At 40.1% G+C, this 18,752-nt stretch overlaps 1 protein-coding gene across 9 annotated transcripts in view; it reads right to left on the minus strand.

Annotated features, from left to right (window-relative positions):
• The window catches only part of LOC102303247 (unconventional myosin-XVIIIa), a 56,458-nt gene that overhangs the window by 11,858 nt on the left and 25,848 nt on the right, over nt 1-18,752 (minus strand). For all 9 annotated transcript variants that reach the window (XM_014335566.2, XM_005928523.2, XM_005928521.2 and 6 more), the window contains 20 exons: nt 17,906-18,065; nt 17,635-17,821; nt 16,840-17,065; nt 16,637-16,746; nt 15,560-15,625; nt 13,956-14,084; nt 9,996-10,139; nt 9,744-9,833; nt 9,454-9,573; nt 9,215-9,332; nt 7,869-7,996; nt 7,533-7,687; nt 6,637-6,760; nt 6,297-6,497; nt 6,070-6,180; nt 3,688-3,792; nt 3,375-3,521; nt 3,046-3,159; nt 1,952-2,068; nt 1,460-1,543 (listed from right to left, as the gene is read on the minus strand). In XM_014335566.2, coding sequence (XP_014191052.1) covers nt 1,460-1,543; nt 1,952-2,068; nt 3,046-3,159; nt 3,375-3,521; nt 3,688-3,792; nt 6,070-6,180; nt 6,297-6,497; nt 6,637-6,760; nt 7,533-7,687; nt 7,869-7,996; nt 9,215-9,332; nt 9,454-9,573; nt 9,744-9,833; nt 9,996-10,139; nt 13,956-14,084; nt 15,560-15,625; nt 16,637-16,746; nt 16,840-17,065; nt 17,635-17,821; nt 17,906-18,065 — 2,636 coding nt within the window. The remainder of the gene's footprint in view (nt 1-1,459; nt 1,544-1,951; nt 2,069-3,045; nt 3,160-3,374; nt 3,522-3,687; nt 3,793-6,069; nt 6,181-6,296; nt 6,498-6,636; nt 6,761-7,532; nt 7,688-7,868; nt 7,997-9,214; nt 9,333-9,453; nt 9,574-9,743; nt 9,834-9,995; nt 10,140-13,955; nt 14,085-15,559; nt 15,626-16,636; nt 16,747-16,839; nt 17,066-17,634; nt 17,822-17,905; nt 18,066-18,752) is intronic.

Here is an 18,752-nt window from a genome sequence, read left to right on the forward strand (position 1 = left end):
ATTTCACTATAAATTCAGTAAAAAATCTGTAATGAGACACAAAAAGAGCATCTTCTGACTTTTCCAGAAGTAAAAGATGAGGGCTCTTTCATCAAAAGTTCAAGAATTTAAAAATTATCTTTCATTTGCGATCTAAAATACATAACATCACAGAATCCAAAGACATCTACGACCAGGGGACAGATGCGTTCAGATTCTCCAGTGAAAACCTCTACAAGTGCTCGGGAATACTTCAGCACTGTGAGTGAACACAGTTGCTGTAAAATTCTACCACGCTAAGAAAAAAAAACAAAAAAAAAACAACACAAAATTTAAACACAGCTGGGTCTTCTTTGAGCCAGAGATCATTGAAGATGGATTGAAATTCTTTATGATTTCTTTGTTTTCTGTTCTAAAGAGAAGATGTATCATTTGGCTTTCTATCAGTACAGAGTTCAAAAGCCTGCATCTGTGATGGCTGGCAGATACATTAGAGCACATTGCACTAGCTAACTTGCACATCTGTGAAGGCATCATTAATACTGAAAAGTATAAAGATACAGGTTTTGGAGCAACATATGTTCCAAACTTCAGATCACGTGTTTTTAGGGAATGCATTGCTTACTCTGGAAAGACAAAGCCAGACTAAAATTCTTAGTATTCAACTAGCTTGCCTGCAGTCCTAACCAGTGACACTTATTTTTATTGAATGTTCATGTAGGTACACTAGCTAGCTATTGGTGCTTGGGGTGACACAAAAGCCAGAAATGACTGGCACAGGGCCATCTGTTTCTACAACGCCATGGGTTGACATTTCAAACATGACTCTGCTGCAAGCATCCGCTGTGTGTGTGTCTGTGTCAGAGCAAAAAGGAATCTTCAGGGTTTTTCACTTGATTGGAGTAACCATATACATCATGCATCATGCATAAAATAAACTGGCCTTGCACAGTAACAAGGTTTTGCTATTATCTCCAGCTATTACATTTTTTTCATACCAATAGCTGATATCGAAAACACTATTTTCTTACTTGCTTCCAATTGCCATCTTTTATTAACCTGATATTCTTCTATTTTAAAATAAAATAACAACAGAACTACAAATGAAAAAAAAACATTTAGACCAAAGCTGGTTGGCAGAAGTTCAGGGATGATTGTTGAAAGGACTAAAATTACTTCTTCACCTAAATAGTTATTCCATCTTGATCGGCTGTTAAGTTTATGTACTCCACCCTTCCTTTAAATACTGTAAGAATTCTGAGGGGGAAAATTTGCTCCTTGACACTTTTTCTCTGATTTCTACTATTTACATGTAAATTGCAATGGCTGGAAGAAAGCACGCTACCACATAAAAGGAGCATTTTTGGTCAAAATAATCAGAGAACACAGTGAAAAGCTAAAGCCTAATCAGAAAGAAGTGTTGAGGCAGCAGGCAGGTTCCTGGCAGGGAGCTGTATTGCTTTTGAATACTTCTTTTTACCTTTTCCTGGATCTCCTGCTTCTCCTTTGTGGCTTCTTCCAGCTGGGCCTGCAGGTCACTGATCTGGCTTAAGTCCCTGGCAGACTAGTATGCACGTGCATGCATGCACAGAGAAAAAAAGTCAGAGAGTCAGGTGTGTTGGTGTTCATGTATGCCTCAGTTATCTGTTATATTACTGTCAATGCAAATGTCCAAGATTATATCCAAGTCAAATATTTGGTCATGTAGTCTGCTGTACAACAGATTATATCCCCATGTTTAGCTGAGAATATCCTCCAAATTTCAAAGACACTACTGGAGAAAATAATGTTAATGTTTCAAAAATAAGTGCAACTACACTAATACAAAATATACAACCAAATGCAACAGTATTGAAGAACAGCCAAGTTCTTAACAGTAGATACTTGACAAAGTTCTCGAGCTGAACGGAAGGCAATACACTCCATTTTTCTTGGCATTCAAACAGATGTTTAAAGTTTTAGGCAGGACTACCTGAGCTACCGCAGCCTTGTGTTTCTTCATCAGGTCATTCATGTCCTCCTGATCCTCCTCCATGCGTGACTGCAGGTCATTCTTCTCTCGTTGCAGACGGCTGAGCTGCTCCTCCAACTAAGGCACAAACAGAGCGAGAAACACACACTTTAGTTTAGAATGGCAGGATTTATTCATGAGCTATTGAATATGATAAATGGTCATTAGTTGGCCTGGCCGTGGCAGTCTGGGAATCTCATCTAATAGCAATGAAACACAATCTGGACAGGGTTCTGGCTGGAAGATAAGACCAATTGGAGATAATCAATTGGCTCATTTAGGCAGGGAAAAGTGCAGCCAGTGCAGCATACTGGTGATGTCCCATTTAGAGTTCATCCTCTGTGATCAGGGGGAGGCTCAGGCCTTCAATATGCATTCTCTAATCTCAGACATTTACAAGACCTTCCCTTGCCATAAATGCAGCAATTAACAAGCAAAGCACAGGCACATAGCACTCTGTGTGTCATCCCGAGAGAGACAAACATCCTCAGTCCATGAGTCTAAAATGTAGGCAGTACTCTCATGAGACACCCATTAATGAGCAAGCAAAAAAAAAAAAAAAACCCACATTCGACAAAGCTTATTTATCCATTAGAGCAAAATGTTGAAATCCGACATATGCCAAAGGGCATTTATTATTTTAATATTCCACCATGGGCTGATGATGTATGCATATTAATGTTCGAGCCCTGCTGTATTTTGAAGAGAGAAAATTTGACAGGCACCAGCCCTCAGTTAATTAAACATTGTTTGTTGTTTTTGGTTTAATTTGCTCATCAAAAGAAGGGTATAGAAACATTTATGCAAATTATTTCCCTCTCATCAAAAGTGAACATGAAAAAAGGTAAGTACATTTCATTATCTATGAATGTGTGATATCGTGCACAATATCGACTGAGTTACAGATGCAAAAACATACAGCAATAGAAACATATGCAGAACATATTGGCATTCAAGCTTAGTCAAGTGGGTAATTGGAACACAATTTGTGCGGTTCCACTTGACGACATATGTTGCACCCTCAGGATACATTGTTAACAGATGTCAAAACTTACCGACATCTTCGCTTTGACCATATCCTCCATTTGGATATGCAAGTCCTCTATTTCCAGCTCCATACTCTTTCGAGCCTTCACTGATGCTGCACAAGTAAACTCTGACTCCTCAAGCTGTGAGAAAACAGGAGGAAGAAGAGGTGTTGGGAAGGAGGTGAGGGACAAACGTTAGTGGAACTGAGCTCCAGAATCTGGGATTTTTTCATTTGTGTTGATTTGTGCATAATACACATTTCAAAGCATGCTTTCTGTTGTTGTATCATTAAGTATATTACACATCCGTGCTATGTTGGGCGCAGGCAGATGCCAAAATGTTCAAAGGGATGTACTTGATTTTTGAGCTGAGTGATCTCCCTCTTGCTGGGGGCATTACTCTTCAGGTGGTCCAGCATAATCTGTGCATCAGCCAGAAGGACTTTGGTTCTCTTCAGGTCTTTCCTGAGCCTCTTCTCTGTCTCCACATCCCTCTGGCTCACCTGAATGACAAACCACTCCTTTATAGCCCAGCATCGTTACTTTCCTCCTTGAAAACCTATAGCAACCCTTGAGACTCAAAAGCATTTTCTTTCCAATCAAAACAAGTGGCAGACACTAAATTGCACAGACTTGACTACACGGACATGTTCAGAGTAATGACAGTACCTGGTCCTGAGCATTCAGCAGTTTGGATTCCAGCTCTCGTCTCTCTCGCAACACTTTTTGCTTGTCTTCATACTCCTCCTCCAGCTGTACCTCCATCTGTTTCAGCTGTAGAACACACAGAGTGTCAAGATGCACAAATGCTGGATCCATGATAAAGTCAGACATTACACACCATCGACCGTCCTGCTAGACACGGCTGCTCTCAAAGACAAATAGATCCCCCAAAAGCAGACCTGGTAGCCTTAAGAATAATCACACATGATGCTTCATTATGTCAAATTTAAAAAAATTTAAATATAGAAATCCATTTAACTTCTTTCTACTTAATAAGACACATGGAATAAAATAACAGTTTAAAGAATGCATTACATTTGCAGTTGCAATGACTGCCTTGCAACTGTAAGAAGCCATTGCAGTTTACATCCATGACTATCCAGACTCACTTCAATTTGACGGACACCAAGTCTAAACCATTAAGATCAAAAGCCAATTTGTTTTTTCATATTAGATAGTTCTATAAAATTCTCAAACCTATAGCAACAAATAAATCCTATAATTATTTCTGCCTCCAAATTAAGACACATCAGTCACTGTGACATTTGACCAAAACTGAACTAATTCAAAATGTATACAAAGTTTCAAAAAAATTCCCTGAAGGCATACAGCAGAAACAGTGTCCACAAATTGTGGGACAGATGGATGGACATCCAAAAATCCCTGCCCACAGCTATAACTCGTAGGGAGGCATAAAGCAATACAGCATGTGTACCTAGATGAAGTGAAATTAAAGTAATGAATTCAGGAACTTCATAAACTGGGCTATGTAAAGAGAAAATTTAATTATTCAATTATTTCTTTGTTGTAACAATCATTTTAGTAACAAATCTCATATCTTTGGGAAGCCTGTTTATTTCCCCTTTAATGGTGCAACATTTGTAAGGAAAATTCATTTGTAGGTTGAGCAGCAGAGTTGAGTAGGTAGGTTGTGCCCATAAAAAATAAAAATAAAAACTTGCTAATAGCTCTCTACCCAGGTAGTCCAGAAAAGACTTCACACTTCCATCTAATAGGGCTGCTAGGAGGCCTGCCATGACTGCCCTTCATGGTCAGGCCCCTTTGCACTGGTGTCTGCAACATTTGCACTGGCACCTGAAAATGTGGAAGAACATTATGTTCAAAGATAGACTGCCGTAGGCAAAATCTGGACCTATCATAGATTCAAATAGCAGAGAAGATGTGGAGAAAACTATTCTGATTGCTGCACCGATAGGGTAACAGCTTTTAATGGAGGCAGTGTGATAGTGTGGTGGAGCATCTTCCTCACAGAGAAACAGAGAGCGAGGTTTATCAGAGACTACCTACAGCATAGGTGTCAAACTCTGGCCCGCGGGCCAAATTTGGCCCGCAGCCTAATTACATTTGGCCCGCGAAGCCATACCAAATTACTATTAGAGCTGGCCTACTGGTATTATACAGTTAATATATATATTGTTTAGTATTAAGCTTTGCTTGTTCCATATTCAGTTTTTCAGCAAAACTTGTTTGAGTCCATAAGAAAAGATTCATTCTTATATCTGGAGGAAGATTTTTTTTTCAATAAATATTAACGTTAGCCCGCTACTTTGTTCCAGTTTTGAATTTTGGCCCACTGTGTATTTGAGTTTGACACCCCTGACCTACAGTATTTGGGGAGTGTAGAGGATGGAATGGTCTGTCTGCAGTGCTGACCTCAACTCCACTGAACATTTGTGGGATCAGCTTGGACATGCTGTTTGTGCCAGAGTGACCAACACAACCACACTGGCTGACTTGCAACAAATGCTGGTTGAAAAATAGGATGCCATCCCACAGCAGTGTGTGACCAAGCTGGTGACCAGCATGAGCAGGAGATGCCAGGCTGTGTATGGCTTTTCTACATAGTACCGAGTTCCCTTTTTGCTAAATGAAAACATTTTTTAATTGCCAATAGGTTGTTTTTTCAGACTTCAATCATAGACTTCAATAAATGACACCAAACAAGAGTCAATAGCAGAATAAACACTTTGGCACTGGCAGAAAAGATTTGGCAAGTCTTTCATGGGCACAACCTACATACTCAACTGAGGTGCTAAACCCACAGATGCATTTTCCTTACAACTGTGACACCATTTCAGGGGAAATAAACAGGCTTTCCAACAGTATAAGATTTATTGCTCAAAAGCATTGTTACAACAAAGAAATCATCAACATAAATTCCCTTATTTTTTGCGCTTTCAATCAAGCATGAAAAAAGTGTGTTACTGAGTACTGCAGTAAAAACAGCCCTGAGTAAATGTTAGTCAACAAAAAAAGGCCATAAATAAGAAAAAAACTGCAGAAATTGCAAGAATGATTAGTGGCTACCTTCTTACTGCAAGATCTCCTGATCTCCTCTACGTCTTCATCTTTACTCTCAATCTCTTTAGAGTGGGTCTGCCGCTGCCTCTCCATCTCCATCTCAAGCCGCAGCTTAGTCTGAAGACATAACATATAAATGACATGTGAGACAAACATGTATTAGAGAGAGAGATACATATGCAACAATTAGCAAGAAGAACTCCTCGCTGAACCATATTTGCACCCCTCTGTACCTGCTCCAGCATTTGGATGTTTCCAGCCTGTTCATCCAGCTCCTCCTCCTGGTCTTTCACCTTGGCCTCGAGGTCACGAAGCTGCTTCTTGACCTTGGCAAGTGAGGCCTCATCCTTTGACTCTTGGGAGGACAAATCCTGTAGCTCTGCCTCCAGTTGTTGCACCTTTACATTCATGCCACACAATTCAGTGTCCTTGTCCTGCAGGCAGAAGGCATGCTGTAAAACATACATCTGGACCAGCCTAGTTATATCATACAGAGAGCAGAAACATCAGACATGTTGTCCCCAAGAGAGGGCATTAGAGTACATGTGGAGTATGTAGTGGAGAGAAGCCTACCTGCAGCTGCTGGCGGAGGTTAAACATCTCACCAGTCATTATGTCTTTCTCTCGAGCCAGCTTCTCCCTCTGGCTCCTTTCCCTCTGTACCTCAGCCTGAGCCTGGTTCTGCTCCAGGTCAAATCTGGAAAACACACACACACACACACACACACAAAAAAAAATGTTGGTTTTACACAATCTCAACAATAACGTAGCCTTATCAGTTGAATGTGGTAGGAAAGATTTTTAATTACACAGTACAGTTTTAACACTATCAAACAGGGAAATTGGCAGGCACAACTAATACCCATTTTATATTTTAAACTCTAAACTAACAAATCAGCTTAAAGAAAGATCTGTCAGAAATAGATCTCTGCATCATTCATTTCTGTGCACAGTATGTTACTCAGAGAATTTGACTTTGTTATACGGGAGGCGCCAGGCTATCATCGGTTCTATTTTAGCCTCCACTTCTGTCCCCCTCTAATAGCCATCAATTTACCATTGGGTTGTAATAATGTGCAAAATGTTTTCTTCAATTGTCTAGGGCAGAAACACTTATGGTTAGTGAACTTAACAGCTAAGTGTTTCATGCTGTCAGCTTGTTGTAATTCTCTGTTTTTCTCTCTGAAGCGCAGCCGAAAATAATTTCACCCACAGAGCATCTTCAATTAGCCACAGGGGAGAGATCACATTCTGCCACAGTGATAGCTTCTCAAGTGCTTAAAGTCTTGAGTCATTTTCTCAGCTAATGCAATTCCACAGATTACAGAACATCTCAGTCACTGTTCAAATTAAAGAAAACTTTAGCATTAGGCGAGTAGACCAGTGCTGCTTAATCCGAGGAGAAAAGAGCTATATGCTCTCTGCAATGTGTGTTTATGCAAGAGAACAGGACAGGCAGTTGAACTGACTTCCTCTGCTTCTTCTCCAGATCATGGTTGCGACTTTGCAGGCCCTCCAGATGAAGCTTGGTGTCCTGCAGCTCGGCAGTCAGTTTCTGGCACTTTTTCTTCAGCTGCTGCACAGAGCGCTGCAAATCCTCATTATCCGTCTGCAAATCAGCCAGCTGCAACACACACACACACACACACACACACACACACACACACACACACACACACTTCTTTAATGAAAGTGCAACACCTAGTATTACTATTACATTTCCACAATTAAAATGTTATAAGTGTGAGACAAATTAATTTAGATTTTTTTTATTATTATTATTTCAAGTTGTAATTTGCTCTTGCCTTTCTCTCTACATGTCTTTTGCTCTGCTGTTCCGTCTCCAGCTTGTCATCAAACTCCTGCTGAAGTTTCTTTTTGGCAAAGTCCATTTCACGAACGGCTCGATTGTATTTTATCCGCCACTCTCCTCCTAGAGGAAAGACATGCAATTCAGAAAATGTCTGTGTGACATTTGAGCATTTCCTGACTTTAATGCAGGTCCAGCCAGGTACACAGAGGAAGAGGCGTAAAAACCACAGACATGATGGATGCGTGGGATTATGGAGTGCACTGCACTGGCTGCGATGATTATCACATTCAAAGACTGAAATAAAATAATCTTTCTGGAAATAAAACTTTTGCTTAATCAGATGCTGAACTTACAAGGTCAAGGTATTCAACAGGAAACTACAAAGAAGGCTTTGTGTTTTAGCTCTTATCTTGAATAAACCTGAGATAGGAATTCAGAGCACACCACAACAGTAGTTAGAGGAGGACATGTCTAAGTGGCACTTTCCACAGTTCTTAGGCGACCTTAATTCTGGAGCTGTCATAGGCTATCAGAACTATAACAGCAGCCAGACAGACATTTGGGTTCAGGTTCATTTCCAAGCCTTATCATTTTAGAGGCTGTCCACTTCTCCTTCACATACCAACACGGGCTCCTCCATCAGTTCTGCTCATTAGCATATATATAGCATAATGACAACTTGCAGGGCCACCAGCTCTGATCCCACCGATTACTTTCTCATTCATCTAAGAATTCTGATATGCTCTGTAATGGCTTGTCTGCTGAGGTGGGTTGAAGGAGGTGGGAACACAGATATCAAAAAAAAAAAAGACCCATGGACAATATGCTCTCAGCAGGCGCTCTCTTTCCCAGCAGGGGGAGACCAATCAGAAACAAGCATTAGTTGTATGCCTGGGAGCGGACATCCTAATCTCCTAGCGGTTAATCCTAAACTTGGAAAATATACTTAACAGTATTATGCAGGATGTGACCAAGTCTTACTGCCATGTCTCCTGCTGAAACAGCTGAACAAAGCCATTCATTCCTGCAGCTACAATTAGTATAAGGGAGATTTTTCAAACTGTGCACATAATGCTGGTCTGAGTGGTTCAGTAAATTATGCTTCTGACCTGAGCTGACATGCCCATTAGGCAGGCTTAGGCAAGCTGCTGAAAGTGTCGCAGGGTGCAATTAATTAGGGAATTTAAAACAAATGCTTAAAAAACACTGATGACCGAGACTATGTTATTCAAAAAAACAGAGAAAAGTTTCTCTGAATTATCTTCAAATTCGATCTTGCATGTAGCAATCTCTGGTGTCACGACCAAATGTTAGATATCAGTGTCTTGCTCTACTAACCAGCATCTTCATCATCATTGTCCATCTCCCCATTTAGCTCTGATGTTTTCATGAGTCGTGCTTCCATCACCTCCATCTCCTGCGATTCTAACTGTTTCTTCATGGCATCAAACTTTGCCTGGAATGCACAAATTCAGTCAATAATCACGCAGAGCATGTCAGTCATAATAAACTGAACTTCAGAATTACTATAAATTTTAAGTGTGCATCTTTCATATATATATTTCATGTTTATTTGCCTGTAGATCCTTCATATCTTTCTCCAAGCGCAGTCTCTCAGAAGTCTCAGCCTCCAGCAATTGGGATGCTGACTCACTTGTGCTTCTCTCATCAGCGAGCTCTGCCAGCAAGTCTGCGATCTGATCACAAACAGGCAGACGCACACGGGGTGTTATGCAAAGTTGCAAACTACTGGCCACAGTTCCTGTGCAAGTAGGTAATCAAATCTTTAACTAAAATAAAGAGTGCAACTGCACCATAAATCTCCAAAAACTATCCCTAATGCACTACCATAGGCAGGGGGACCCACCCTGCTCTCCAATCGATCTGTATTGAGTCTCAGCTCATTTCGTTCCTTCTCCACTCTCTCAAGCTTCAATTTCTGCTGCTGAATCTCCTCCTGGAATACAGAATATAGCTGTTTTATATCAGATACATGTTATGTTATGTTGGAGGTCAATGTCAACAGTGATGACAGTATGTAGAATAGTGCAGACACGGAATGCATTTAAAAATATATTAAATCCTTAAAGATTCAACAGGTTGTGTGAGGTTTGCTCACATCTTTGCTCCGCATCTGGTCCTCTGTGAGCTGCACTTTAATGAGGGGCTGCACTGTGGTAAAGAGCTTCCACCATGGCCAGTCCTTCACTCCACGGTTCTTCTTGATGTTTTTTTGAATACAACGGATGGCTAAATCCTGAATCTAAACACACATATGGAGAGTCAGTCACCAAAGAGAAATCTGTGAGAGTGCAGGCAGTTATTTGCACAACAAAATACAAACTCATATTGAATGTCAATGGCATAAAAGTGATGTAATTACTTCCAAATTTATCTGTAAAAGATCCCCTATTATGACCTTACAACCAGCAACAATGCATGTAATATGCAGCACCAATAGCTTGAATGCAGACAAATTGTTTGCACAGGTACCACATGGAGGCAGTATCCAGACTAAATGCTGCTTTTATATAATCACTGGAATAAGTACTTTCCAAACTCTACCGTTACCATATCATCCGCACCATTGATGAACAATATTTGAAAATAACTACATTCTTCTGCTATATTGCATATGTATGGGCAAGCAGATATCCCGGGACTTGCCAACCTCCACTAGAGAGTTTCCGCCGAGTGTGTTCCAAGGCTGGAAGCTAATTTTTGATTAATTAAATCAAACATTTTGGCAGCTAATTCCAAGTATTACACGATTTCCATGCTGCTTATGCATGAGGCTCTCTAGCAGCAGCAGATTATGGGCAAACCCAATTAGAGCAACACAATTCTCAGCATCAGGTACATTTTGCCCTGAAGGTACTCTCTATGACCAATTAGGATTTGTCACACAGTGAAAGCCTTAACATGGAGCAAAATGCTGCAAATCTCTGACAGAAGAATTAAACAGGTCTCACTTGTCATATCTAGTCTATAATGAATAGGAAACAAACAAAAGATTATACAACATGAGCACTGTGGATAAATATTTTGGTATTCATATCACATTAACAAGGTGTGACAACTGTAAGACAGTGTGAAGTGAATGAAAAATTTGAACCAAGGTTAATAAACAAAAAGAAAAAAAAAACACTACATTCTTTTCCAAATATTCTATACATGTATTTCGGGTTTGATTGTCTGTATACATGTAAGACTTACTGTATATGTATTAGATATTAGATACCTGCAGCAAAGTCTGAGCATAAAGTTGCCATTTAGTAAATAAATGAAGCAACATCGGTTTCTAAGGATTGCTTCATTATAAACAAACATAAGCTATAAGCTTTATCATTCTGGCTCTTTCTACACTTTGTACATTATTCATTTTTAACCCTAAGCTAAACCAAAGACATATCTTATAGCAATGCACTGCATACTGATACCTTTACAACTGCAACTATAAAGGTATCATCTGCGCTTTGATTCAGAACCATGGGAATGCATGTTTCAAATGAAAAAGATATTCTGTAGAATCCCCCGCCTGAGCTCAGCTGTGTGCTGATTCCATGCAAATAATTCTAAAAACTACATTTGTAGGGTACCTGAAGGACAAAGCTCCCAATATGGCAAGTGCCTGCTGAGGCAAAATAACAGACTTTTAAAATGTCAGGTTGTCCCCTTGAGGAGACAGTTGAAAGGGGAAAGAAAAAAAAAAAAAGAGGAAAAATTGTGGTTTTGTCATTTAATGTCACATGGGCTTGGCACAGCTTCACAAGGTTAACATGCCAGAGAATATCAATCAAGGCAACTTGTGACTTCCTGTCACATCCATATACATCAACCAGTAGCTGTCTGAGAGCTTCACCAGAACTCACTTGCACTATTCCAGAGGCAAATTACCATCTACTGTACATGCTAAGACTGGATACTTCAAACAGTGTAAGAGGCAATGAAGACCAGATCTGTTTTCGCAGAGGGATATCAGGGAAACAGCAAGGGTGCCAGTCGATGTTATTATACAGTGATTATTCTAAGACTCGACAACAACACACTCTGCAAATCTTCACAGTAAGAGAACGAGAGATGGAAATTACTCAATATTCGACACATCCCTGCATCCTCCCCAAGTCTGGTGTTGACTAATTGAATCAGGAATAATATAAACAGAATGATAATCAGGGGAAAAGATGCCCTTCAGATAATTATTGCAAGGAGAGACTGTATTTACCATGCATGCAACAGCTGTATGGGAATAAATTGTTGGTTAGAAAAAGGCAGAAAACGGGTAGCAAGGGGCTGCAAAGCCACTTTCAGAACAGCATCTTTCTTGTAATTTCTCTACCAAGCACAGTTTTATATCTCTCACTGCTGAGTACAGAAACTGACCTAATATTATTAAAAGCTTTAGTATTTTATGACTAGTTTTGAAGTGTTTGAAAAAAAAAAAAAAAAGAAATTCAATAACTACATGACGTCCATTCATTTATCATTTCAAGTGTGGAATTTTTTAATGCAAGTTTAGAATAGAGTAATAAGCCAGTTAACTTAGCTTAACTCAAGGACTAGAAACAGAAGGAAATATTTAGTCTTGTATGGTTTTAGAGAGGCTATATGACCACCTTGGCGGTAGAGGGCCCTTACAAAAGGCTCCAAAGAGTTTTGTTACCCTTAGACTCAGGCTAGCAGTTACTCTCCGTTTTTTTTTGTCCTTAATCTCTACCTAGGATGCTGCTAGCTGTGTGGTCTGCTTTCATTGGGAATAACTCAAGTTCTTTTGAACTGAATCAAAATGAATTGGTTTGTGGATATGAAAGTAATGTGCATTAAAATGTCCACAGCTTAAATAAACCTCTGCAACCCTGACTTGATGAGGGGTGCGTCATAACTGCATATTTCCTGTTACCTTGCCAACCTAAGTTGAGTTTGAGATAAATACAATTGAGATGAAATAAAGTCTCATCTTTCTATTATAGATACATGTGCAGGAGGGAGGGGGCTAAAGAGGGCAGAGGAAAAAATTTTTCTTTGCTAATGGATTTTGTAATTGCACAGTTGCCTAGCAATTTTGAAAGGATCCTTGGTGTTGATTTTCTTCAATTTCTAGCCATTGTAAAGCAACAGGCACTTACCCTGCTTTGCTGTGTAAATAATCACTTCTGAACTTGATAAAGAAAATGTATTGGGGTTCCAATTTTAGACCAACATACATTTAAGTATTTGATTTAAAAAGAAAGGTACCAAAATATAATATCTGAAAGTCCAGATATTTTAAAGGTCAATTTGATTTACCTCATTACAACATTGACAATGTAACAATTGACAATGTTTGACTGGCATCATATTACAACTAAACAACATGCGTGCTTCCTAACAGTATGTCATAGTGGATGGAGAGATAAGTAATGTAATTCCATTTCTGCTGGTTCATCACAGCCCAGCTGAAGTGGCACATTCACTTAAATAGTACAACGTAATCATAGAGGGAGAAAAGTACTGCAGGGCTCTATACATCACAAGAGGACACATGAGGTCCAGAGAGATAGACTCACACAGGTCCTGGTAGAAAAATGGAAGATGGATGGAATGGATGGGTATGAGAGTCAGCAGCATGTTTGATAAGGCTACAATTCAGGGGAGTGGACTGATAAAATGTCACAGAAATGGAAATGTCACAATCAAATATCGCCTTGGGAAAGCTGATTGGATGGATTACAACGAGGGATGGGGTACAGCCAATAGATTCAGAGAACCTATTTGCAATTAGCTGAAGATTTACAGCAGGGCTGGTTATATCTACCCCAAGAACAGAACAAACTAGATCTAAAATTGGCTCTCAATTCTGAAGTGCATATCCTTCACCTACTTGACCTACTTCATTTTGCTCAGCTGTGCAAAAACTAAAAATAAAACAATAGACAGTGTGTTGCAATTACATTCTTTTTTCCAATTAAAGTGAATTCATTCAAGTTTCTCCCCTTCAAACTTTGTTGACAAAAACCTGTCACAGTTGTATTTAGGCTTCAGTTAAGATTACGACAACATTTGGACTGCTCGTTTCATTTCAGTATAGAATCCTGCATACCTTTCTCTTCTTGAAGGCTTGCCGAGCCAGGTAACCTCTACAGGCAGCTTGGAAGAGGGTTAGATTGCACTTGGTCTGCTCATCCCTCTGTTCCTCCAGCTTAGCCAAGGTTCCAGCTCTGAAGAACAGCTATAACAAGAAACAATCATACACAGATGCTTATTAGCAAAGCGTAAAACAGTTCAGACAATTTAATGGTTATTTTAGATATTATGAGATTTAGAGGCCCTGCTTTAATGTCAACCCCAGCAGCACAGTTAAAACAGAGGGGAGTTAAAAGGTAAATTAATGCACTGAAGCAACTAATCAATAAGAAACAGTTTAATCCACAGTCAAGTGAGTCTTATCTAAGTGAGAACCCGGGTGATTAAGTTATCTCGAACAATCAGCCTTGTCCATTTCTAATCTAGGGCAAAGGTAAAAAAAAAAAAAAGAGGTAAACAGACAAAGGAAAGCACATTATGTCATAGCCTGTTTATACCCAAGAAGGATTTGGTACCATGATACATTCCAGATATGATGGCAGGAAGCTATTAAAATGGACAGGATGACCGCGCGCACACACACACACAAACACACACTTTCTCAAACTAAGGTCGCTCTACAAAGTGTCCATGCTCCTTAAATTCCAAAATCCATATATAATATGTTAACAAAGCAAGAGCTGGGAATCATCAAACTGTTTTAGCAAGCAAATCTATAAAGCAGTAGCAAAGAAAGATACATTCAATGGTATCAATGAATATTAATTAAAACTCTCAAGGCAAAAAATAATCTGTTATTCTTTTATTTTTATTTTCAAAATTGCATGCAGGCATCATGTAGTAGCTTTATGCAGCTATGTTCCTTTCAGGCATGTGGCTATCTCTAATGGCAGATTTTGTCCAGTCAAGAGCTTCTCATTCACTGCTTTTAGTTGGTTTGGTGTAATTGGCATGCAAGTGAGACAGGTTGCCAAGACACCACTGGAATGCTTTGTGAATGGCCAACTGTGCATGTCTACTTCTGAGCCCATTTCACACTCCAAAGTGTGGCACCATGTGAAGCCGCCTCCAAACCATTCTTTTGTCATGTGTTTTATAAAAGGGCCATGCACACCGTACAGTATCTTGGAGCATAAGTCCCCCTCTTTTGTACTTTACTGTTTGATTTCATTTTGACTGATGGCCGCTTTCCAGCTGATAGGATTTAATGTGCATTTTGAAGCAATGTTTACTGTGCAAATCATACTAAGGTTGTGGTGAAAAACAGAATGCATTAAGAGGAGAAATTTGCTCCAATAACCTGAAAAAAAACATAGTAAATATGGTAATATATATGGGCAAGGTAGAGACATGACTCTTGGGTAACCACTGGCTAAATAACTTGAAGAAGGGACAAGGCTTGGCAGGTCTCCAATAAAGGATGGCAAACAAGCCTCAAAGAGGAACAGGTGTACTGAAAGACACACATCCCCAGACAGCAAGTGTCATAAAAAAAAAGAGTTGTGTACTACTGCTCTGTGGTGAGAATTTCAAAACAGACGCAGAGCAATTCATAGCAAATGTTTATTCAATACATTTTTAAAGCTGTTCATTTGTTTGTGATGTGTGGGCATTACTCACCCTGCTCAGACCCATGTGGTAACTGCTCTTCTCCAAATCCAAGGACTCCAGAAGCTCCTCTACAGCCTGAGTAAATGCATACATGCACACAAACACACATTCAGCCTTTCAAAAGGTGGATCCAGTGGTGCTACTGACACCATAACAATAGAGCGGTCTACAGTTCCCCCTTATCTGTCATGTTTAATAACTACAGTGCACTTTTTCCCCTCTTCTCTCACTCTGGATTTTGTTTTAAAACCAAGTCGGGATGCAAAAGAAAAAATACAACAAACCAATTACAACTTGCCCCCTAAAATCCACCTGCACCTAGTCTATTCATCATGATCCCCTGTTTTTCTTGACCTAGTTGCAGCTCTGAACACACACATCCCATGTAGAGTTACACCAACCCAAACACTGGAGCCCCCCCTCTCCCTGTTCAGCCTGTGTATACTGTCCGTCTATTGTTGTCTGAGCCTCTTCTCTCTACTTGAGACTCCACTTTGAAAGACCACATCTAGATTACACCAAGAGAGGTTTGCCACGAATACTGAGGGGCTTTTGTTTGCCAGTGTTTCCACAGAAACTCAGCTCCAACACACTGACACAGGGGAAAGGAGTTATATTCACCCCTACCCACATTCTCTACCTTGCTTTCTTATTTCTCTGCAGAAAGAAACTTCTGTATTTTTCTCTACTAGTCTTCAACTCATGTTTCTTTCATAGGTCTTTATAATGAAGCTCAAGCCATCCACATTTTTTATCAATTTAAATTAAAACCAACAAAAGCAGTACTGTCACAGTGTAATAACCATGGCATTTAGAAAAATAGGCATTTTTATTTTTGTTTGCAGTAAAGCACTTTCTAAGCCCTGATATTGATCAGCTTCTTTCACAGGCATTATAGTGATGAAGTTAAGCTGATTAGGTCTTTACTATTAGCCCTGATGAAGCTTTATGTCTCTGTCAGTAGGCTGCTGACATCAGGCTGTTGAGATCAGGTCATGAAGCTGCCTCCTCACATCATCAATCTTCACTGTGCTTGGCTAGCGGCACAGCTGTACATTTTACTCCCTCTCTCAGTGACTGACTTACTCTCTTCTCGTCCTTCACTATATAATTTCTTCCGTGCTTCTTGGTGAGATGCGGTGCCAGCACATCAAAGCGCCGTCGGAACTCAGAGAACACCATGTGATCAGGGTAACCTGTGAAAACCGGCATTGAATAAGATTTAATCTGACAGCCTTTTTTTTTTTTTTAATACACATGGACAAGGGGGTATGTTTGCTTTACCTCACCTTGTCTGTAGATTCTTAAAGCATCAAGCAGCTTAGATCCACGTATCTGAGCACGGAGCAAGGCTACATCTAGCTGCATTAAGCTAGGATCTCCACTCTCCCCTTGAGCCTCACATTCCACTCCTTTGAACAGAGATCCACTCAGCGCCTTGAGGGCATCCGCCTTGGGCAATATGCAGTGAACAAACTGAATCCTGGACCTCCGCAACATGTCAAGAAGCGCATCCTGAAAAGGACAGAGCAGGATTATAAGCAGCCTGGTGGGAACAGGTCAAGAGTTAATGCAGCGTCTTCTAATAAAGCACAAGTTAAGGTTTTTAGTTTTTGACTCTCTTGTTGAGAAATATGTTCTTCTTAAAAGTAGTGGTACTGATAACAGCATTAGTAGTAGTAGTAGTAGTAATAGCAGCTGTTTTGAGCTGCTCCCATATTCACAAGGGCTCACCACACCAGGTAGCTCCACATGTTTATTTTTTTTAAATAATAAATAAAACATAAAACACTAGATGCTCTTTCTAATGCAACACCAAAGTAATGTCTCTTCAAGGGACTGAAACAGGATTCTTCTTTGGCAAATGTGTAAACCGCTACACTATGCAGCCACTAAAACAAAACTTCTTAATGGCCTAATGTCATTTTCTCTGTTGTCGCTAAACAACTGGCCTCTACTTCATTTATAAGACTTCAGGTAGAGTCAAAAACAAATTTAAAACTTCTCATATTTACAACAGCATGTTTTGTTGTGCCTTGTGGTGCCCCACATCCCCAAGTAGCCATCACACCCTATGCTCTCACCACTTGAAGTTTTATCTGAATGCACAAAGACTTCTTCTTGATGGCAGCTACTCCTGTGACGAAGGATTTCCTCATGCTAGTAGCCCGGCGCAAAGACAGCTGGGAAACACCTTCAAGGCCAGCAACAGACCCGGACAAAACTGTGGTTCCACCTGTGCGGTTCATGAGCAATGAGCCGATGATCTTTCTGTAAGAGATGCCGTAATTCAGAGTGTGATAATTCAAGTCTGCAACACCAAGGAACAACAACTCCTGCATGGTGGATACTTACTTCTGCGAGTCTTGTAGGAGGGACGCAGCATTGGTAGAGGCGGGATTCTGCTTGGCATAGCTGAGCCACCCTCGTGCATCATACTCCACCCAGTCTGTCCCATGGCTGTGGCCCAGCAGGAAATTATGATCTTTTTCACTTTTCAACAGGAAAGTGTGACCTAAAGTAAATGGGGGATCCAGTGTAAAATGTATTAGATACATATACAGCGAGATAATGAGAAAAATCATATTCAAGACTTCAGAAAGGGGTTTACTGTCTGCATGAGTTTAACAAAGCAAGTAAATTCATCACATCCTAATTAGTCTGGTGTGTGCCGCCTGTCACAAACCTGCATAGATTTTACTGATAAAAACATCATGATGAACAGTCTGTTCCTAGTAAACCTTATTGTTTAATGGGCCACTTTATCCGTGTAGTTTTAGTGTGAGACATTTAGATCCAACCATACTCCACTTTCATAGACAATATAACTGTCTGCCACAAGCATGATGTACTAGGTCATCAGAGAGCTGATAGACGAAACAGAGGAGCTCAAATCTGACCTATATGAAGAGTTTTAATGAGAATTCTGAAGCTGAGTGGCTCCATAGTGTAGTGGTTTACACATTCGCCTAGCAAATGAAAGCTCCCTTATTTGATGCTAGGAGGAGACAAATCCCTTTGGGGCTGCGTCAGGAAGGGCAACGGGCGTAAAAAAAAGAAATAAATAAATCTGCCAAATCGAAGCTGTGGAGCTACCCACTGTGGCGACCCCTTGTGAATAAGGGAGCAGCCAAAAGTAGCTTTAATGAGAATCCACCAGCTGTTGTTTTGGAGTACTAAAATGACAATTTGCGTACCATTT

Source organism: Haplochromis burtoni, unplaced genomic scaffold, assembly GCF_018398535.1.
Source record: "Haplochromis burtoni strain Fernald_Lab_line unplaced genomic scaffold, NCSU_Asbu1 Contig_115, whole genome shotgun sequence".
Taxonomy (NCBI): domain Eukaryota; kingdom Metazoa; phylum Chordata; class Actinopteri; order Cichliformes; family Cichlidae; genus Haplochromis; species Haplochromis burtoni.